Source organism: Meriones unguiculatus, chromosome 2 (assembly GCF_030254825.1).
Source record: "Meriones unguiculatus strain TT.TT164.6M chromosome 2, Bangor_MerUng_6.1, whole genome shotgun sequence".
Taxonomy (NCBI): Eukaryota; Metazoa; Chordata; class Mammalia; order Rodentia; family Muridae; genus Meriones; species Meriones unguiculatus.
Window position 1 is genome coordinate 139,530,450 of NC_083350.1, and position 23,461 is coordinate 139,553,910.

A 23,461-nucleotide genomic window follows, 5' to 3' on the forward strand; every position below is an offset into this window, starting at 1 on the left:
TCTTGGTATCTCTTGCATCCAGGCAAGAGATACCAAGGTTCTGGGCCGGCTGGCTGAAAGGCAAAGAGATAAGACCTGCATTGAGGTATTTTTTTTAAAATAAGGTAAAGTACAGTCTAATGGCAAACAGATTCTCCATATGACTAAAGCCAGGCTCCATAGGTTCTTTTATATTTTCTTGTTTGTTTATTTGTATTGTTTATTTTCATTATGTTTCATCCCACTTTCAAAACATCTTAGTATCCCACATTCCAGTAATGTAGGGGATATCAAAGAGGAGACGGAGGTGAGGAAAGGGGAGGTTCATAAATTTTAAGACAGGGGCCTGAGAACTAGAGCCAATGAGCAAGTCTGAGGCAGCCTACAGACATTCTTACATGCCTGATAAGAAACTGCCAGCTTTCCTTGGCTGTTGGAGCATAGGCGGCAAGAGTCCAAAATAGGGTAGAGTCATTGAAAGAGCAGCTCACTGCTTCTGCTCAGGATTTGGGAGCGATTTAAGGCTGTGGATCTGAACAAAGCCACTCCTAGAGCAATGAACTTGACAAAGGTCCAGAAATCAAGCTGCCCCCGCGTCTTTCCTTTTTAAAGTGCAACATGAGAAGAGATCCATCCAGAGTACAGACCCTATTATTCCCAGTGTTTCCCATCTCCAAATTCAGAGATAAGTCCTTCTACAATGGACACCCTGAGTATCAGTGTTAGGTTGGTACCTCCTCAGGTCATCCTCCAGAGTGGCTCTCTACTCTCTAGAGAACTTAATGGCTGCCATTTTTTTTTTCCAGATGTGTGGCCGATACTAAGAAATAAAACCTAGCACTGGGAACAAGATTTCCTTTCTTCAGTGCTCCAGACAAAGGCAGACAAGGAATCACAGCTTCCCAGCATTCACATTAAATTCAATGCTGAGAAGTATGGCAGTACTCACAGAAGGCAAGTGCTTCTTCAGAGAAACCAAGGCTTAAATAGCCCGGGTTAGTTTCTCATCTCAATTGTGCTGCATTTTTTTTTTTTTGTGTGATAAAATATAAAAATGAGAAATGCAGTTAAAGTACTGTGGTTTGGGGACCAGAGAGATGGTTCAGTAATTATGGGTGTTTGCTAAGCAATCATGAAGACAAAAGTTCAGATCTTAGTACCCAAGTAATCAGGTATCATTCTGAGGGATCTGACACACCCTTCTATCATGTACTTGCCTAAACATGCACATATACAACATACATAAAGAAATATCCATTTAAAACATTGTGGTTCAAACGCTTACCTTCGTTAGACACTCAAAACACAGGAAGATAGGGTTCCCGTGGAAACTGAAGGGGGGGGCACAAAGGAAGTGTTGGCATTTTTTGAATGCCTGTGATATGTTAAGACACTTGTTCTAAGCACTATACCTGAACTATTTCATTTAATATAATAATTAAAATTAGTAACGAAAGCCACCCTTTGGGAGAAACTATCAATTTTATCTTCAGAAGAATCTAAGGAATCAATGCGCAGTCATTTCCCCACGTCAGCACTCTGAGTCATGCCATCAGTCTGATTCTCAGAAGCTAGCTGCGCAACTGAGGAAGCACAGACACATCGCTCCAATTTCTGGGCTGTTGAGGGAGCCACAGTTCACATTCTCCCCTCCCCTTTCAGAAGCAGGATATTATCTCACTGGAGACACCTGGACTGGGCTTTTCAAATTACTTACTCTAGTGTGTGCTGAAAGTCGCCTCCTGGAAGCCATAACAGATTCTGCATTAAAGTTTCATATTTCAATTTTTGTTATGAAAATGACAAGGGAAGTTTTTCTAATAATCGGGATCTGATACATTCTACCATAGTATAATAAAATGGCTGTATGATATTTAAAACCATAGCAGGCAAAAATCAGATTCGATCTCATACCTTTCTGCTCCTCTGTAAAACAGTTAGGAACAAAGATTGAGACACTATGCTGCTAATCATGACTTTCCTCAGGAGCTGCTGGATTTAAATGGCAGGACTTGTGTGCAGAAAAAGCACAGAGTTGTGCAAGTTTGTCCCAAGTTTGTAAATTATACCAATATTATCTGGTGCAAGAGTTCTTGTTGGGCAATGATGAGACTTGTCAGTTCATCCATTTAGAGATCACAGACAGACAGGAGAGTGATGTGGCTTTAGGACAAATAGGGCACAGAGAGGAGAATCCATGGGGTGGGCAAGAAACCTTTAAACCCAAAATAATTAGGTGTATGTGCTTCTTTTCAAGTGGACGGACATACACTGACATGGACATCCATTTATGGACTACAGACAGTAAGAACAACAACCTACAGTAATCATTTCATTTCTCCAAACACACTGCCAAAAATATTGGAAACTTGAAATAATATTATTATGAGCATGTGCTAATTTTGGCTTTCTAAATTATTGATCTTTTAGAAACATCCATTCAAATACACATTAAGGTCAATAAATGATATTCCAACCTAACTTTTTATCTCAATGACCACCATATCATACATCTTTTTTTTTTCTTTGCCCATGGATGCATTTACTCTTTCTACAAACTAGCATGGATACAGTTAATCAGATGGTGACTGTGATGGTCAAATCTAAGAAGAGAAGGTGTCATGGGAGAAAAACGAAAAACATTTTTGGTTTAAAAAATTGTCAGCATATAAGATGTAGGATTTTTCTACCTATCGTATCCTTATAGTGCTCCTAAACCCAGTGGATTGACAGGTACATTAAAACTAGAGCCATCCAAGCCTTCTTGGCAATCCTTGCTACGGAGTCCTGTTTCATGTAGAGCTATTGTTCAACAGTTGTGTGGGGCATGCCAGTAGACATCTTCACAGACAATTTCATGTTATGAATCTAACATGTAAATTTTCATATTGTGATATATGTCAGGACCACAGATCAAGGGTGCAAATGTGTTAGGTGACTTTGAAAAATGATAAAGACCCTTCTGTTTAGTGGAAAGATCCTAGTGCTACCTTCCGGTTCACCAGTCACCGAGAGAATATTTCAGCCTTGATTTAATCTAGTAGCAACGTGAATAATCAGGTTCTCCATACTTTTTGTGGGATTCTCTATCATCTTTCCCAGCAGGAAAGAGAAATCAAGAAGTTGTTTTTAGTCGTGTCACAATGTCACAGCCCACAATCCCCTGACATGCCCTTTCTTGGATCACAGAAACAACACTTGACCCGCCTATTTTCTTATATCAAAAGTATTATTTGATAGCCAGGCTGAGCATCCCCCTTTTGTCACTGCAGATAAATAAGCAGCAACAGTGGAAAAAATATGAATAGGTTACAGTTAGGAAATACAAGAAGGAATTAGGGAGATGGCTTGAGGATAATATGATTGCCCACAAATATAAGCATCCATGTCAAGCATGTTCAAGCATACATGTCACAACACAACAAAAAGCAATGTACATGCAGGATCTCAGTACTGGGGGATGGAGCTAAATGGCTCCCATAGCTAGTTAGTCAAATTGAAATGGTGGGTTTGTTGCTCAATGAGAGATATTGCATCAAAGCCTAAGGTGGAGACAAGACTGAGGAAGACACTCAAGTGTTTATATCTAGCTTTCACATGCACTGGCAAGTACAGCCTTCACACACACACACACACGCACACACACACACACACACACACACACACACACGAATAAATGCCAAATAATAAAGTTTAAATTTTTGATGTACTAAAGTCAATTCAAAGTATAAAATCATTTTTATTCTATGCCTAGTGAAAGCAAATATCCTTTTCTTTTAAAGTACTTATATAAATGGTCACACTAAAGCATTGACTACTGACAATTGCCTGCAATTTGTAAATACTGCGCAATGCTAACTTTGTGACAGGCACTAAGGTTATTAGGGCAAATCTCGAAGTGGGGCTAATCTCTGGGTTTTTCTTTATTCCAATCACCATTTGGTCTGCATTCCTAAGGAACTGGAACAAAACACTTGAAAAAAGCTGCCTCTAACTTTTATAAATTGCTTGTTTTAACTCCAGCTACTTGAACTGACAATCCTCCAGAACAAACTTTAATTTAATTAGTAATAAAATATTGTGTCTCTCCTTGAAGCGACATCCCTTCCTATTCACAGCTCTCTCCGTCCAAGAACTGCTTCATTTTATCACTCTCTTCTTACATATTGTTCCGAATAAGTCACATTCTTTCTTAATAACTGAAAAGCATTTTCATTTGTGCCCTGGGAATGGCTAGAGGAGCTTTTAATATTATTAAGTCTAGATCAAATCAATCCAGTCCAAACTGGGCATGAGACTAACATGTTTTTGTCACAGCCTCTTCTCCCCAATTATTCACACCGATATTGGTGGCCTCATCAGAAAAATCCTTGACATCTGTGACCACAAGTTCCAGACACAGGCCACTTCTACACATTCTGCTGACGACCTTTGAACCAAGCTGCCAAGTCAAAGCTTACTATGCAGCCTTAACATTCAAATGGTGATTCATTGTTTGCAAACAGGGAGACATATTAGCACTGCTAACTTGACCTCAGCCTCCAACTCAGAGGTAAAATGGCTTGAGAACCTGGGCATCCTAACCAGAGCAGGACATAAATCATACTACCTTCAGCACCATGAAAAAAAAAATGAACATTTGGCATCTTAGAAACAGCAAAGTGCCTTGGGCATCCTTTGGAAGATGAAGGTGAGCCTGATTACAAAAAGACTCCATTACTTAATTGAGTTTAAGAAAATATTTAGCCACCAGCTTCATCATGCTTTAACAGAAACTGATGAATAAATAGCTTCACTTTGAGAGCTTACTATTGCAGCTTAGAATCAAAGTTTTAAGAGTATGAGTGGGAAAAAAAAAGGACTGTGATTAGTCCCTCTGCTGCAACCAAATCAAATCAGCGAGTTACTTTTCAACAGGTTCACCTGCAAGATTTAAAAAGCAAAAGACAAGAGAAAGGTAAAAGACTGCTTTGTGGAAGATAGAGGAAAAGGAAGATAGAGGAAAATAACTTGCTCCAGAAAGAGAGACTGAAATTTGGGCCAAATATGGTCACTGAATAAGAACTTAAAAGTATGTTAAATGTCATGTTGTGAGTTAGACTGCAGTTTTATTAAATGTTGGCTAACTGAATCCAAGTCTGGAAAGGGTTGAACTCCTTGTCATCACTTTGGAGATATGGTAACTCAATATTGCTGCTCTTGATGTCTCCATAAAAATATTGGTTTTACAAATCAAATCCTTTTTTGGAAATTGTTCTAGAAAGAAAGAAAGAAAAAAAAATCACTGTTCTCCACCAAGGGTTAATAAGCTCTTGGGATAGGTTTTCCCAGAGGGCTTCGTAGTCATGTGTTGCTAACAAAAGAAGACACAACTCAGAAATGCTATGGCTATTCCTCCTTTTAATAGCCTACCACCTTGTAAGTTATTGTGAATCCAAAGATTGTAGGTGTGGCACCAATGAGTAATGCCCAAACAGACAAGCATTTTGGGATTGGGTGGCTCTGGAGAACATGAGGAAGAGGCATTCACAGGTGTTTAGGGGTCCAAGCAGAATGTGTGGATATCCAAGCAACACGTACCACCCTTTGATACCGGCACATCCATATGCATCTACCGCGGACTAACCCACACTCTGTCAAAGTGCTGATTGAAATGAAGTCAGTCTCTTGTCTGGATTATTTCACCTATCCTCCCCACCCTGAGTTTTTTATCCTCTAAATTATCGAGTTGGTCAAGGCCTGTATCCTTTTTAAAGACTGGAAATGTATAGCTTTTCCCTCCACACACTAATGGGAAAGATTTTTTTTTTCAGTAGGTACTTTTGCAAGATGACCACAAAGTAAAACAACTTTTGAGTGTATGCTACTATACAATACTGAACTAGACTTCCATAAAATCTACTGAAAAATAAAAGTGGGGGCGATGAGTTAAAAGGGGAGAAATGCAAATGTATACATCCATGTGTGTAAATATCAACAGTCACAGGCTGCTCCTTCCACCTTCATAGCCATCGCTAGCTTCAACACAGCTAGGAAGGCGCTTGGATGCCATATACTCCATCAACAGCTCACCTCGCATGGGTCCATCTGTTCAGGCTGAAAAATAACACCTTCACCTTCTCTTTTCCTCTTCTCTCTTCCTCTTACTCCTCTTACTCCTTTTTATTCTGTCTTATTCTCATGTCTAGCAAATGAATCAACTCTAATTTTAGGCTTTTGGACATAAGCTTTTCAAACACAAGGAAATCTTTTCCATTTTCAGTCAGGTTTAAAGGCATTTACCCCCTGTAAAACTATTCATTGCTTCTCTGACATAGAACATGAAGAACTTCCTGGACAGTGTCTGTTATAAAGACTATGCAATAATTAAATATTGTGTTTTGTATGTGGTGTATTTGCATTTGTATGGGGGGGTTTCACTCACCTGCCTATGCATGTATGGAGACCCAGAGGTTCCCTTCATGTTTCTTTCTGTGTTGCTCTCTGCCTTATTTTTGAGACAGGGTCGTTCACTGAATCTTGAGCTTGTCATTTCAGCTAACCTGGCATGCCAGCAGGCCCCAAGCATCTGCATGTGCTTGCTCCAGAGCATCAAAGTTACAGGCATGGAACTTGCTTGGCTTTTACACAGGTTCTTGGGATTGGAGCTAGGTCCTTATGTTTGTTTAAGGACTTTACCCTTGAAGCCATTCCCGAAGTCCCTAATCAATGACCTCAAAGCATTAAGGTCAAAGGTCATTTTATACAACTAAAAACAAAATAAAAATTATAACAAGATCTTTATAATCCTAAATCATATTTCCAACACACAAAAAATTATGTACAAAATTATGGTACAAAGAAGGTCCAAATGCAAAATTATCTACACAAATCTCTTTCCTTTCTGTTTTGTGTAAGTAGATTTTTATTAAATTTGTATGTCATATAACCATCATGTTCAAGAGTTCATCTGTATACATAACCCATTTTCCACCCATCGTCATCACCCTGAGTCCACTGCATGTTCCTTATGTGCCATAATCCAGAAGCTGGTATTGAATAACAGCATTGTCCCTTCACATCCTCAGCTTCAAACACCTTCATTAACTGAAAAGTGGAAGATAACCTAAAACTTCAATGCACTCAAGTTGCACTGATCCTCATCTGCTTTGGGTAGGGGGCAAAGGAGGGAGGGGCTGCTTCCACAAGAGACTAACAAAACACCCCTCTACCCATAAAAGCTGGAGTATGGATTTAAAACAGTCTCTTCTAATGCTTGAGGTATTTGTGACACTAAAGCATCCACAAGAATGGAAGTGAACTGTCATATTAAAAGAAACAGTGATTCCCCTCTGCATCCCTTGTCTACATGTGTATGCTGCTAAGCCGCCAGCCAGCCTTTCTACATGAGCGGGCTGAGTCCAGCTACAAGGCAGCATGCAAAGGCTCAGCTCCTGCTCCCCTTTTCTTCAGTTTCCCTTTGGATCTCTCAATATCCCTCCTTCATGAGCACTCGTCACTTTTGTTAGTTCAACCAACCAGGGAGCTGAGAACATCTTCCTCTCTGTGGGTACTCCTACATGAAGCTGAACACTTAGGTGATGGGCAGACAGAGACCACAGAAACCAGAGTGACAGCCAGACTGGGGGTAGGGAGGGGGTGTCTGGGGATTAGTCTTGCCTGCTTCACAGTTTGTTTTTTTTTTCAACATGGGCTTGTTAATGGATAATTTTGGGCCATGTAGGATATGTATGACTCTTACCAAGAAGCAGGTTTTCTCTGAAGACAAATGAATGGAGCTGTTGCTTCCTTAACCACTTTGTCATGTTATTTGTGGCCTGCAACTTTGGGTGGATACCTAACAAACAAATACGATGTTTCGATACGGAAAGATGCTTGACATTTGTATTGTGGGGATATTTGTTGTTGCTGCTGATGATGAAAATTCAAAGACAGCGCCAGCCTTCTAGAATGGAAAGAAAAGCACGGATACATTGTGACAGCTTCTTTGGAGAAATGGGGAAACAGGATAAGCAAGGTAAGACAAATTCAGATTTGAAGCATCAAGATGTCTCTTGAAGTATGTTAAAAAGATGATGCAAAAGAAGCCCAAAGAATTGTCTCTTTTGTTGCCTGAAATGGTGCCTCACCAACTTGCTTTACAGTTTTTATAGTAATAATAATAATAATAATAATAATAACATTTAGATGCTATAAAGGTGTCAGGAAATGTAGTGAGCATTTCCTTAGGTACACAAGTGAGTATATTATCACTGGCCTATGGGAGTCAGGTTCATTTGCCTAATAAATAATCCTACTTGCATGTTCAGTAAAATTTGTAAAACAAAAATTTTTGCAAGTTAAGAAGATTATCCAGAATAGCAAGTTCAGTAGCTGTTAATTTTTGTAGGTCTAGGAACTTTCAGAACCAGTACCACAATAGTATGACAGGCCCAAGTTTGTCTACGTCAGACCTTAAAGGTCCAGTCTCACATACCTAGTATACTGAGTGTAAACTGGTAAGACCTGTTTGGAATATGATTTATAATAATGATTACAGCTACTAATAAATTACAGCTAATATAATAAATTTTAGCTAACAAGCCTTTCAAAAATTCTGCATCTAGGAAACGTAATTTACAAAAATAGCACAAGAAATCTATGAAAATATTCACTGCCCTTCTGTACAGAATAGAAAAGTATTGAGCAAGTCCTGAACATGACCTGTCGTTGATTTATTAAGCAAATCATTTCAGAGACATGCAACAGAATGTGGGACAGGCAGGTCTTGGTAAACTGATACAACGTGCTCATAATTTAACGAGGAACACATAAACAACACACAGAGGAAGTGCTCTATGTTTGCCTGTGGGGTGATGCCACAGCCTTTCACACTAGTTGTATCACTGGGATCAGGAGGAGAAATACCACAGAGAGGCTACTCTTCTTGGCATGCAATCCTGGAACTATCATTTTTCTTATAATATTTTGCAATATATGTGTGCCTATATGATGTATTAAAAATGGGGCTCAAGGGGGAAAGAATAGCATTCCTTTTCAATTTCGTTCTAAACTTTGGTACAAACAACCCAATGAGTGAGGGAGCCTCTGCCCTCTAGTGGGCAACTTCAGTAATTCCCTGCCTCTAAAACTGCATGTTCTGGGAAAGCCTCGATGTCTCGAGCATCTGTTTATTCATGGATAGAATCAACTCAAGTTTTGTATTAGGCAGCATTGCAAAGTATGCATAATTTGTCCACATCAACTATATTTCTTCTGTTAGAAAATCCTGGGAATAGCTTGTAAATTTGAACCCATGACATATTTGCAACACCTACTGCATTCTTTACCGTGCAAGTTTATTTTCTAGCCCAGGTGTGTCAGTTGCAGCAAGTGCTGACACTTAATAATTGCACAAGCTCCTTGCTAATGGACAAGCAGTGTGGGTCACGCTAGTCTGTAAACTAGAATGCACGAAGGCCTTTGTCACCTCAAGACTGAATAATTTCCCTGAGTAATGAAGGCGCTGGTGTTCATGGTCTGATCTAAAACATTTCCAAGAGAAAATATTTCAGAACTATATATGGCCATGTCAACCTTCAAGTTCACTCCGTCCAACTGAAGGCGCGCAGAGCTTCCTGTCAACTTGTTCTCTGATGCAGAACAGTCTCCAAGCCCACAGCTGAGGCTTGCTCCCTATTAACTATTGGCTACCTTGGAAATGTACCGTCTCTCATTGCAAAACTCCCCAAAGGGCAATTCAAATCACATTTAGAATTTCCTATTTACATTGCAATGGCCATGGCAGAAGTTTGAATGTCGCCATACAAATCTGGTACCAAGTGCAGAGCATGTTCAACAGATTCGGTTTCAGAATTCACTTCACATGAGTATATTTTCATGGTGAAAAGGGGAAGGAGTGTCAAGGGATAAGGTTGTGGCAAGAACTTGGAAGTTAACCCTTTATCTTCTTAAATGAATGAAGTCGAAGTCGTGTTTTTACAGAGGCAAAATAAAATCTACTGAACAAATTTATACTGCATTATATATTACATATTTCTGCGCAGAGAAAGGCTCCAACTATTTCCAATTAAACTTCCAACTCTGAAAAGAAGAAATTTAGGTACATTAGCCTAGGAAGTAAAGGCAATTAAAATAATTTTCCAGACCAGTAGTAGAGATTGCTAGTTCTGTATCTTTCTTAGGCTGTGCCTGTGTAAGGGGCTGGATGTTGGGACAATCTTCTTCAGTTTTCTAATGGGTAAATTTACAATAGTAGATGAATGTGATTTTTAGCAAAACTATCTTACCTGATCTCCCTTGCTTTTGTTACAATGAATGATCATCAAAAAGGAAATGTCATTTTAACTAGACATGGTCACACATTCATAACGTTTGAATCTCTAGATTCATTTGGTCCATTCAACTGGGATGAAAGTGAAAAAAGCCCACGTAGACAAAGCTGGAAGATAGGCCTGGCTCAGAGCAGATTGCTTGGGTTCCCTCATCACAGGTGCAGATTATTCACAGGACACAGTGATATTCCTATTGATTTTCTAGAACTGGACATTAAAATCATTTATCTTGACCTGTTTATTCGCAGCGTGTTTCAAATGAACTGTTCCCAAAGGCAAACCATAATTACCATGGGCCTCAGAGCCGAGGAAAACGACAATTTACATAAGTTGGCCTTCATGTGGATATAAAAAGAAAAGCATCAGTTATCCCTGAACTAAGTCTGTGTTTGAGAGTTAGACAGTTGTCTTGGCTTTTCAGCTGATAAAACTCATGGGGCTTGGAGCATGTGTAAGAACTTCAGGTGAAAAGGAATACAGAAGAAAACTGTTTCTCATGAAAAGCCCATTGGGAGCTGGAGAGAGGGCTCAGTGGACCCTAGATGCATGTAAATGGCAGGTGAATACCGCAGCTACCTGGCCTGCCAGTTCTCAGGACGAAGAGTTAGGTGATCTGCAAAGCAAGTTAGCTAACTGGGGAAGGTGTGTGGATGGCTCTGCGTGCAAGTGAGACACTGCCTCAGTGAATAAGATGGGGAGTAATTGAGGGAGCGTCTAATGTCATCTTCAGGACATCACTTGAACACACACCCATGCACATACACGGACACATGTGAATATTCATACATACGTAAACACACATTTGTCATACACACAAATACACATTTTTTAAAGTAAAAATACATTGTTGTAGAAATTCCTTTCTAAATTTTGAATTTCTTACAATATGAGGAACCATCCTTCTCTACTGCTTTTGTGTGGTAAGTTACCATGTTAGTTTACTATATTGAATTAAAACTCACACTTTCTTAAAGTAGGGTATTATGGAGACCCATAACTCATCTTGTATGTAAATTATGAAAACAAACAGGATAGGAGGACAGTAGCTCTCCTCATATGCTAGCTTCAAATATGAAGCAGGCCAGGCACTTCAGAGACTCGGCAACCTTCAGATAGTTGCTACTTTTAGACTTCTTAACACAGCCTTCTGCAGTACCCGGCAGCATCTTGTTTAAGCATGTTGTTTCAATCTTCATCAACGGCCTCCCCACACATGGTAGGCACTGGAGTGTAATGAAACACCCGGGGACCAGGAGAGCTCTGGTTTTTATCCGATTTCTGCAAAATGAAGACGACAAGACTTACAAAACTCATTGTGTCATCAGGCATCAAAGCAGCGCTCCCAAAACAGCTGGGCCAGACCCTGGCAGAGAGCTGGCAAAAGGAGCTGCCTTAGCTTTGAGTGACTGGTGAGTCAGCTAAGAGACCAAGAACAAAGGTGGGAGAGCAGCCGTGTCCCGAGGAAATGTGGGAAACCCACATACCAGAGCTCATCCTGATTACCTGAAGGTCAGGCTTGACTGTTCCTCCAGGCACCATTTCCCAGCCTTCTAAATACTATAATCAAAGCTCTCAAAAGTCAAGCTTAGCCATGCTAGGCACGGCTGACAAGCCACAGCACACATGCAGCTAGTGCGAGCAAAGGTGTCATGACCTTGTGCCCAGCTTTTGCTCAGATCCCTTCCACTCAGTGAAAGCCTGTTTCACAGTACCCCCAAGGTCCACAGGACAGGCCTTCCCTCACTTCTTCTGACTTCATCTCCATAAACATCTCTGCTCTCTCCCACCTGCTGGCCTTGACCTCTTGTTCTTAATCTGTCATGGTGACTCCAATCTTACCTCCTCAGTGGTGGCTACCCTAACTCATCTGTCTGCTAATTGAAGAGCGGTGTCCACCATGCATGACCAATATCACTTATTATTGTCTGTGTTTTCTTCCATCTTATCCATTTCCAACGGCAGTTACCTCTTACTAGGCTATAAATGTACTTAATATGGTTCTTGTTTATGGTGTGGTAATTCTATGTAGAACATAGGCACAATTAATACAGGGCTCCTTGATTTGTCCATACGTGGAACCTGACTGATTCCAAGATTAATACTTGGTATATAGAAAGTGACATAGAATATTAATCAGTAAATTTATGAAAGTATACTGGAAGAGACAATCTATGAAAAGGCAGAAAATGTTTCAATGATCAGCAAATTAAAATAATTTCCTTTAAAAACCTGAACAATTGAGACAACAGAGTAATATAGTTATAATGCTCAAATAACTGGTTTACCAACATTGGAGAGCAATTTGGTATTTTTTAACAAAGCAGATGGACCCTGACGAGTCATCCAAGAATTGGGCATTAATGCAAACCATAAAGAAACCTTGCCTTGTTTGTGCAAGGAGATGTATAGAAAGTGTTGAAATGTTGTGCTGATATGGAAAAAAAAGGGGGGGGGAACAGTCTACATTTTTTTCTGTCCGGAGAAAGAAAATCTGATGTGCTGTTCATTCACACAATTCAAATGTTTACACATAAAAAAATGGGCACAGCCAATATTCCTCAGTACAAAATAGTTTCTAAAGCAACTTTAAGCAAAAACCCAAGTTGTTGATTGAGAATCACAAACTGAAGTTGTTTGTTAGCCAGCGATCATAAGCATGTAGAATTACAGTTCAGCTTGTGCACTGAATATATTGCTTGCTCTTTACTGCAGAGCACTCTGGTCCCTAAGCATTTCCTCCCACCACAGCATACCAAATGGTGTTCGTTCCTCATTGTCAAGTCAACTGCTTCACCTGCTTCTTGACACTGCTCCAAATTTGGGTTAAGTTCAGTGATTTTTGCTCCAGATACAAATAATTGCAAGTTGTACTTCGGAACTGTTTCCACATTGGTTTCACGTAAACAGACACACGTTCATTGACTGTGAGAAAAAACTGCCGCAGATCTCCAAAGTCACACACAATGTTTGCATTAAGTAATCGAGGTTCTGAGAGTTCAGCCATGACTTTCCTGAAGCACTGTTTTCATAGGCTTTATCTCGTTTTCACGGCGTACCCCCAGCAACAAGCCATTTCAGTTGTTTTTTGCAGATACGGCTCTCAATCTTTGTAGAGACAGAACCATTCTATGGTTCCCAAACACTAGATTATCAGGTAGATAGCAACATTTTTAGATACAATCTAAATCTGTGGAACATTAAGTATATAAACAGTTAAGAAGTTAACTCATATGTTCCAGAATGCCAGCGACTTCATTTGTTATTTGAAACAGGGCAAAACATTGTGTATATATATATATCAGTTTCTGAATGATCATGAAATACTTTTATTTCTGCTTTTGAAACATTCCAATTTTTCAATAAATGCTTTACTTAGAGTGGAAATGACCTAGAAAATTCCTGGCTCGCAGCATGAATTCTTCTCTTTATGAATGTGAGTATGTCTCTTTTCTAGTAAACATCCATGGATGAGATTAGGGTGGTCCTGGACAAAATTGATTAGGAGGAACTGTATGTATTCCTTAACATTGTCTAAACAGTGTGCTGGCTATATTCCTACTGACAACCATGCTTATCTGGCCTTGTCTAAGTTAGATGTTAGCCAGCTTGATTTCAGGGGTCCCTAACCTAAGACCATGAGCTGACTACAAGACTCTGTGATCCCTCTGGAATAGTTAGCAAAAACAAATGTGCATACATAGATTTTCTTTTAAAAAAATTCACATAGATTTTTTTTAAAGCAAATCCTGAGAATCCCAAAGTGTTTTAAAACTTTAAAGGCTAATAGAGGTGTTTCTTGGAACTCAGAGGGCGCTGTTTTCTTTGCTCAGTCTCATGAGGCTCTGACTCAGCATTCTGTGTTCCAGAGTCAGGAATGAACATTTTTCTAAACACTCTCTTAGCAGGTCCTGATGCACACCCACCCTATCCCTCTGACCTGCACACAGTTAATTCTGCAATCTGTTTTATATATTTTGAATTTTGACAAAAGATCACACCAGGACTTTGATTACCCTGGGAAAGCACTGCTCTATCAGCGTACATACCTATATGTATCTGAGTACCACAACGCATTAAATATTTATCAAGTTATTTATCACTTACTCTTGAATTTGAATAATAGTTCATTGGGTTCAGCACAGTGATGGGTTGCGAGGCTGCAAATAAATGAGTTGACATACACTCTAGTCACAAATACTAAACTACACTAGCACAGTTATCCAAAGTTTGGCTTTCTGGGGTCTGTGCTACCTCCTGTCAGCCTTAGTCTGATATATTAAATGAAGCATAATAGAAATTAAAAAGTAATTCATGTTTATATACATATTTATATACATTAAACATTCTTTAATATATAAGCTTTTATATATTAAATAAGCTCTAATACAGCATATTATAATGTTCCAATTTGCTTTAATTATTACTGTTAATTTTCTATGGTGCACATATGAATTAAACTTTTTCATTGGTGTCTCTCTATATATAGATATATAGATATGTATGTATGTATATATATATAATATCAATAGCTCTCTAAACATTTACATGGACATGTAGGGTTTGGTAGTATCTATACTTTCAGGCCTCAGCTGAAGATCTCAGACCTTATTTATTTTGAATAAAGAGAGATCACGGTGGCAGCATCTCCACATCTCCCCATCTAACCATCCTTCCCTTCAACAGGTAAGTGGATGTTAATCCCAGGAGACTCAGCTCAAATATTAACTCTTCCATGCAACCGTTTTAGGGCCCTTGGGACAGATTTCTCCTAGTCCTTTATTTTTCAGTGGACCTCAAACACTATATTTATAGTAAGTGAATGCCATGTCTCTCTCTCCCTCCCTCTGAAGTATCTTATGAATATTAAGTGAGTGCAGGCCCACTGAGGCTTTTTGCCATGTTTACTTTTGAAATAGGGAGGCCAGACACCTTGATGCCACTGTATGAGGTTTCTTCTTTTGGTGTCTGCCTTCCCCGTGGTGAGCAACCATGTGCAAGCCTCCAACAAGATGTCTCCCACCCACCCCAGTGCTGTCAGATAAGGGAATCCCTAAAAAAATAATTGTGCATTTTGATAAAATGATCCTGAAACTCAGATGGAGTAAGAAGAAGAATGAACTATCCTCATGCAGAGATGCAAGCACAACGACAAGTAACAGGATAAGATACACAGTGGTCCCTTACATTTGGCAGCCTGTCAGAAGCATCCATCAAAACATCAGCTGCGGTCTAACTGGATGTCTACATGTAGAAAAATGCAAATAGATCCATACTTATCACCCTGCACAAAACTAAAGTCCAAGTGGATTAAATACCTCAACATAAAACCAGACGCATTAAATCAGTAAGAAGAAAAAGTGGGGAAGACCCTGGAACTCATTGGTACAGCAGACAACTTCCTGAACAGAACACCAACAGCACAGGCTCTAAGAGCAACAATCAATAAATGGGACCTCATGAAACTGGAAAGCTTCTGTAAAGCAAAGGACACCATCATCAAAACAAAACGAATGCCTACAGATTGGAAAAGAATCTTCACCAACCCTCTATCTGACAGAGGGCTAATATCCAATATATATAAAGAACTCAAGAATCTGAAAAGCAGCAAACCAAGTAATCCAATTAAAAAATGGGTACCAGAGTTAAACAGAGAATTCTTGATAGAGGAACATCGATTGGCAGAGAAAGACTTAAAGAAATACATTGTCATTAGCTATCAGGGAAATGCAAATCAAAACGACCCTGAGATTTCATCTTACACCCATCAGAATGGCCAAGATCAAACATGCTGGAGAGGTTGTGGAGAAAGGGGAACCCTCCTTCACTGCTGGTGGGAATGTAAACTTGTACAACCACTCTGGAAATCCATCTGGCACTTTCTCAGACAACTAGGAATAGTGCTTCCCCAAGATCCAGCCATAACATTCCTAGGTATATATCCAAAAGAGGCTCAAGTACACAATAAGGACATTTGCTCAACCATGTTTGTAGCAGCTTTACTTGTAATAGCCAGAAGCTGGAAACAACCCAGATGCCCCTCAACTGAAGAATGGATGCAGAAATTGTGGTACATCTACACAATGGAATGTTACTCAGCAATGAAAAACAAAGAAATCATGATATTTGCAGGTAAATGGTGGGAACTGGAAAAGATCATCCTGAGTGAGCTATCCCAGAAGCAGAAAGACACACCCGGTATATACTCACTCATATAGACAAATAACATAGGATAAATCTAATACAATATGTACCCCTAAAAACATATCTAGAGGGAGATCTCTGGCTAAAATGCTCATCCCCTTTTAGAAAGGCAAAGAGGATGGATATCAGAAGAAGAAGAAAACAGGAAACAAGTTAGGAGCCTCCCACAGAGGGCCTCTGAAAAGCTCTGCCCTGCAGACTATCAAAGCAGATGTTGAGACTTACGGCCAAACTTTGGGCAGAATGCAGGGAATCATATGAAAGAAGTGGGAAATAGTAAGATCATCAAGAAGAGCAACAGAACCAAAAAATTTGAACACAGGGGTCTTTCCTGAGACTCATACTCCAACCAAGTACCATGCATAGAAATAACCTAGAACCCCTGCACAGATGTAGCCCATTGCAGTTCAGTGTTCAAGTGGGTTCCATAGTATTGGGAACAGGGACTGCTTCTGACATGAACTGATTGGCCTGCTCTTTGATCACCTCTCCCTGACTGGGGAGCAGCCTTACCAGGCCACAGAGGAAGACAATGCAGCCACTCCTGATGAGACCTAAGAGACTAGGATCAGAAGGAAGAAAAAGAAACCCTCCCCTACCAGTGGACTTGGGGAAGGGCATGTGTGGAGAAGGGGGAGAAGGGAGGGATTGGGAGGAGAGGAGGCAGGGAACTAGAGGGGGGATACAAAGTAAATAAAGTGTAATTAAAAAGAAAAAAGAAAAAAATTAGAAATAACTGCTATATATATATGCATGTGTATGTATATATATATTCTATGTTACATAAAGATATTTTGTATAAAATACTATAATACATTGTATGTTGAGCACATTATACACCCCTCCTAACCTCCTTTTACCCTCTCCCTCCTATTAGTACCATTTGTTGCCCTGACAATTTCACTTTTACTTTTGTCATATGTAGACGCAAAATTAACAATGTTTTGATCATAAATTTTGAAGAAACTATGAATAAACCAAAGTTGTCATTGTAAAAAAAAAAAAAAAAACCTCAGCTGCACAGAGCCCGGAGAACACGTACCCATTCGCCCCCTGGTGGCCAGGACGATGCTCAGCTTTGTGGGAAGAGGCACTTAAACCAGTGATCTCTCCCATCACTTCTCAAATAGGCTGGCATCTGTGCAGCCACGTGTGTTTTAGTCATTTGGAAGGCACCCATAAAAATACTGGGCTATGTCATATAATATAATAATTAATGTATAATAGAAATACAATGTCAAGCTTCATCATTTCTTTGAAATTTCATTCTTCTTTATGACTCCATAAAAATCAATTGCATATATGTAACACATTTTAAAAACACATTTATCACTTTATGGGCATTTTGGCTGATCACATTTATTAGCTATTACAAATAGAACAGCAATAAACACGGATGAGCAAGTATCTCTGCAGGATTCTTTGAAGATATGCCTGAAAAGGGTATAGAACGACAAATACAGCAGGCTCATGTTCATATGTTGATCATAGCTTTGTATTTATATGGCTTTAAGTGGGATTGAGTATGCACAGTGGTGATAAAGGGAGACCCCAGGGAGAAGCGTGGTACCAGTAACAGGATACCTGCTATCTGACATTGAAACAAGACACTATGTGTGGAAGAGTTTGAGCAGGCATGGGGAGCAGGGAGACGGGGGACAGCAGGAGAGGGGTGAGGTTCAGACAAATCACAAAGCTAAGAATATGTGGAAATGTCATTAAAATATTACTTTGTAAAATGATATAAAACTTTAACAAACGTCTAAGTGATCTGGAGTGTGGCTCAGTGGCAGAGCACTTTCCTATAATGTTAAAGAAAAGTAAAAGAAGTCACAGAGAAAACTAATAATGAAACCATAGTTGATTGTTCTCAAAGTCCTCCCAGCTAACCTACGTGCATACAGCGAGGCAGCCCCCTTTGAATCCTAAATGCAGCTGGAAGAGTGAGAGCCCAGCCACAAAATAGGCTTAGCAAAGAAAATTTACCCGAGGGATAGTAATTATATCAATACACCAGCTATTTATCAAGCTTTCTTCTTATAGCCAAGGATATAATTGAAGAAAAATCTTGCTACAAATAAGTACTTTAAATCTATGCCTGGATCTAGCACTTTCATGCTTAGCATTTGTTGTTTTGTGCTTAACATTTTACATGTCACTAGGAATAAACAATATGATAAGGAGTTTGTATGTAGCCTTAGGTGTTTGGTTGCTTGTTTTATCCCGTGTATGCTGTGCTTGTAAGATTTTAGAATGCGGGAGGGTTTTTCCCATTCACCCGTTAACACTGAGATCAACTTGTAAAGCATTACAGCCATCTAGGGCACAGCCTGCTGGACGAGTCTGTGAGGAGGGAAGGCCCACCTTCCATTAGCTGCCTGACGGCCGGCATCCCATAATCTAGAATCCCGGACATGAAAAGGATAGACAGAGCTGAGCAGCAACAGCAGTCCTTCTCTGCTTCCTGCCTGTGGATGCAATATGGCCGGCCTACCTCCTGCCACAGTGCCTTCCCGCCATGAGGGACCGCTTCATCTTCAAACTGTGGCCACCAACACACCCCTCCTCCCTTACCGTGATTTCATCACAGCAAAGTAAGTGCCGCACAACATTAGGAAGATGGAGCATTTTCTTCCTCCTGCATGTCACTTTGGGCATGCACTTTTGGATTCTTTATTCCAGCTGCATTTAAAGCAAGCTCATCGCTAGGGAAAATAATTTCTCTCTGTGAGGTGATGCTGGGTTTCTATGCTTTGCAAACATCTATATTCACACAGAAACATGAAAATGTGTTAACACAAATTGCTTCAACAGAAGCCCTACATCTGTAATGGAAGTCGCTTTGTTACTCATGGCTTTTACCAGATGCCCATCTGAAAAAAATAAATAAATGAATGAAGTTTGGATTCAGTGAACAGACTTAAATGGCCATTAGCCTCCATTCCTTTAATTAAGCATGTGCTTCAAGTTGAACCCACACCATAAATAAAATGTTCCATTTTAAACTTTTAGGTTTCAGCTCTGTATTTTGGAGAAGTCAGGTGTTTGCTAACAGGCAGTTTTGCTGCATGCCACCATTGAGTTAGGAAGCAGTTTAGCAGATCTACCGTTCGCACCCTCCTATTTTCCCTGACATTCTTAGAGACTCTAGGGTTTTTTACATTTTTAGGTTCCCTTGGTAAAACTGTGACCTCCGTGTCTAAACAAAGCCTGATTATATAGCACCCACTCGTAATTGGCTTGTGCTCTAGGAATTCCAAAATGTTAAAAGATTTACTCCACACTGGCCACAGCAATTTCAGGTAGAGTTAGAGAGGGAAGGGATGCATTGGTCAGTGGTGGAGATGGACACATGATCACATGTTCTGCTTCCTTCTCAGGAACACCTTCATGGCACTGGGTGGCCAACTTGGTAGGAAGCCCAAGGACCCTGCCTTCCATATACGTGAGGTCTTTTTTAGAGACATTGTTGTAAGCAGCTCAATTTAACTCTCCCTAAAACGAAATTCATGTTAATGTACTCTGGAAAAGGAGTGATTATTTATGGATTGGATTGTTAAAATTGTGTGTGTGTGTGTGTGTGTGTGTGTGTGTGTGTGTGTGTGTAGGTGCAGGTACATGCTCATGTAGCTAAAGGCCAAAAGAAAACCTCAAACGTTGTTTCACAGACACTGCCCACCTTTTTTTCTGAGTCAGGGTCTCTCACTGGCTGGAACTCCCCAAGGAGGCTAGCCTTGCTGGGTAGTAAGCTGCAGAAAACGTGCCTGTCTCCTTCCTAGCACTGTAATGACTATATTCGGCAGCATGCTTGTCTCTTTCACATTTCTTCTTGGCATAGAACATGGATCCTCATGTTTGTGAAGCAAGCATGTCATCTACTGAGCCATTCCCCCCCCCCCCCCAGCCTCGAGAACTTTTAAAATCTGGATTTCTCGTTTCTTTCTCCAGAGTTTTTCATTGAGTACTCGAATGAAAAACTGAATAGAGATGAATAGTTTAATTCTGTAATGAATCCTTGAGGGCTGCTGGGGCAGCTTCTGATTTGGTCGTGTTAGCCTAAGGAACACCTATCTATGGAGATTTCTTGTGAAGTTTTGAGGTTCTTTCGGGCAGCAGCTACGCTAGGCTGGGAAGGTCAACAAGGCAGCTTTTTCTAGCAAAGGGGCAGACAGTACTCCCTGGGCAGAAGTTGGAGCCATGAAGAATTATACAGATTTAGATGCCAACACCTTCCCCTTCACATTGCTGCTCCCTAACTGTACACCTTCATTAATCCATATAAATGGTAACAAAAGATAAATGAACAAGAAAAGTACTTGAAGTAGTTAGACTTTGTTGGTCCTTTCCTTGCACCGTGTATTAATTCAAAGAGCTTTTAAACCACATGGTGGCAGTGTAATCACATGAGTGACAGTCTCAGACTGTCAGGCTATGATTCTGAAAGCTATGTCTCTGGGATTCTGATAACAATCATTGGCCCATAAAGCATAAAGGACAAACTATTGTCACCTCTGAAACTTCCATCAAGGCCTTCAATGTGCTTATAGTGATGAAGAGTTCACCCCCTCCACACACACACACACACACACACACACACACACACACACTACTGTTTTATAATGTGAAAACAACTCCACAAGAACAAGCAACAGATCATTTTGTGGATGAGTAATGCAGCAAATCCACTCTAAAATAACTCACACTTCCGCTTAGCAGGTCCCGAGTGAGATGCTTCACTCTGTGGCTTGCGTCATGTTGAGGAGTACCTTTCTCTAGCATGTTTACATCCAGGATTTTCATGTCTCCACCTTTCTTAAAACCAAAGAAACTGAAAGTGCTAATACAATTGTTATATTGTCTCCTGTAAGTTTTCCCATCAGAACTGAAATTTTAAGGTGGATGATAATTCCTTTTTGAATCTGATTCACTTGGTGACTCCTGCTCTCTATCCCACAAACAATTCATAGAATTTTAATATCTGCAGCACAGAATTCTTGGGAGCTTGGGATGCCACCAGAGTAAAATATCGATTTCTCTTCCTGTCCTACAACAAAACACTCAGTACTATGAGAAGTTTACCCGAAACGGATGGGTTACCTGCAGGCTTACGTTCTGATATTATCCCTTATTGACATCTTGATATTGTGTGCCTGGTCACTAGCACTATGAAAATAGCCAAGTAAAATCAAATGCAATAGATGTCGGTGTCAAAAGAAGAGCTAAATGAGGGCGATATGAGGCCAGGTTCACTTTGCTGACAAGGTATCCTTTTTCTCAAGAAGATGGGACCTAAACGTTCCAGAATCCAGGGTCAACCCAAATAAGGGACATAAAACGTCAGTGTCCTCCTTCATATCTGTGAATACAAGTGGATTTCCCACAGCAGCGCAGACATCCGGCTCAGGTTTTGCCCTACTGAATTTTCAGTTTGTATCAAAGGTTCCCTCTAGGCAGTCTGAGTCTATCTGGGATTTGTTAAAGAAAATGTCCTCACCTAGTAAAGAGTAAGATCCAAGGCTGCAGAGCATCCTCTCCTAAGTTGATTAGGACATCATTGGAGGTGTTGTTCTGAGACTACTGAGGTGCTGTGGGTGGTGTGTGCTGCATGTGATGGATGTGTGTTAGGTGTACCAGGAACTCTGGAGGCCTGCCAGTACAGGAGTGTGTAGCAGTAGAGACACAGCCTCCACAGTGGCAGAGGTTATAAGTCTCCAGGTTCCCATCACAACCGATGGCCTGCACACAGGGCTCTGAATTGCTCATTTGCCCCATATCACTAGGGCTTTTCACCTGCTCTCTAGGCAAGCTACTGCATGTTCAATCTGAGTGCTGTACACAGGTGTTCAAACGCCACATGTCACAATTAATCACCAAAAGGATGTCAAATTTTAGAAAAAAACATACTGCAGAAATACATGCATCCTTTATCCTCTTTGCTATAGAGTCCAGTCTAAATATCCAGTGAAGTGGGTAGTCTATGAATTGAGGTCTTTTAAACATCATTCTTTTTTATTTCATATGAATGTGTTTCGTTTGTATGGATTCTGTGTACCATGTGTGTAACTGGTGCCTGCAAAAGCAGAAAAGGGCACTAGATCCTTGGAACTGGAGTTCGCTGATTGTGAGCTACCATGTGGGTGTTGTGAATTGAACCCAGATCATCTAGAAAAGCAGTCAGTATTGTTCACCACTGAACGCCAGCCCACAGCAATGGAGTTCTAAGAAAGACATACATAACTAGGCTAAGATGCCATAGTCATTTCTGCCAGAACTGGAATTCTGATGTGCACAGATCTAATAATCCTAAAGCCAAGACACAGCCTCACTAACAGCCTGCGTACTTCTTTCCTGCCTGTAACCTTCCCACCTTCAAATCAGTATCTTTTCTACCATATCTTTTCTTTCATATGAGAAAACACTTCAATAGTCAAACTATACTTCTTAAAGAAGAACCTACCCATTGTCTGAATATATATTACATAAAATTTATGAGAAGTAGATTCTTTCTCTCTCTGAATGCTACTTATTTTTAATACTGACACATATGTTAACATTTAAAGAACATCCTATGTAATATTTATACCTGTAATATGTATTAGCAAAATGATGTTGGACAGTTGTAATTCCATCAAAGTATAATTACTGGGATTGTTCTATGAGCTATAATTCTTTTTGACAATTCAGTCAAGCTTCAAATTTTCAAGTGAAGTTTAACTTGCCTCATTGATTGATTTATTCATTATTTATACACTGCCTATTTCAAAGAATGATTCAAAATATCTTACACAAAGAGGAGAGAACCACAATAATAGAATCATTAAGGCAGGGCTGAAAGAACACTTGCCACCCAATACAGGGAAAAACAAAACAATGACACAAACCTTAGATTAAAAAAAATTACTGTAATCAGACTTGCTGCAGAGGTAAGCTTCTAGATAGGAAAACAG

General features: G+C 40.0%; 1 protein-coding gene across 6 annotated transcripts in view; it reads right to left on the bottom strand.

The window, feature by feature from the left end:
• LOC110558588 (EGF-like and EMI domain-containing protein 1) overlaps positions 1-23,461 on the bottom strand; it is a 684,695-nt gene that overhangs the window by 35,067 nt on the left and 626,167 nt on the right. The window contains exon 17 of one of the 6 annotated variants that reach the window (XM_060378190.1): positions 11,237-11,591. The exons of the other annotated variants lie outside the window; for them this stretch is intronic. Within the exon in view, the coding sequence (XP_060234173.1) occupies positions 11,590-11,591 (2 nt within the window). The 3' untranslated portion in view covers positions 11,237-11,589. Of the gene's footprint in view, positions 1-11,236; positions 11,592-23,461 lie in introns of those variants that run through there. 6 annotated transcript variants of the gene reach the window in all.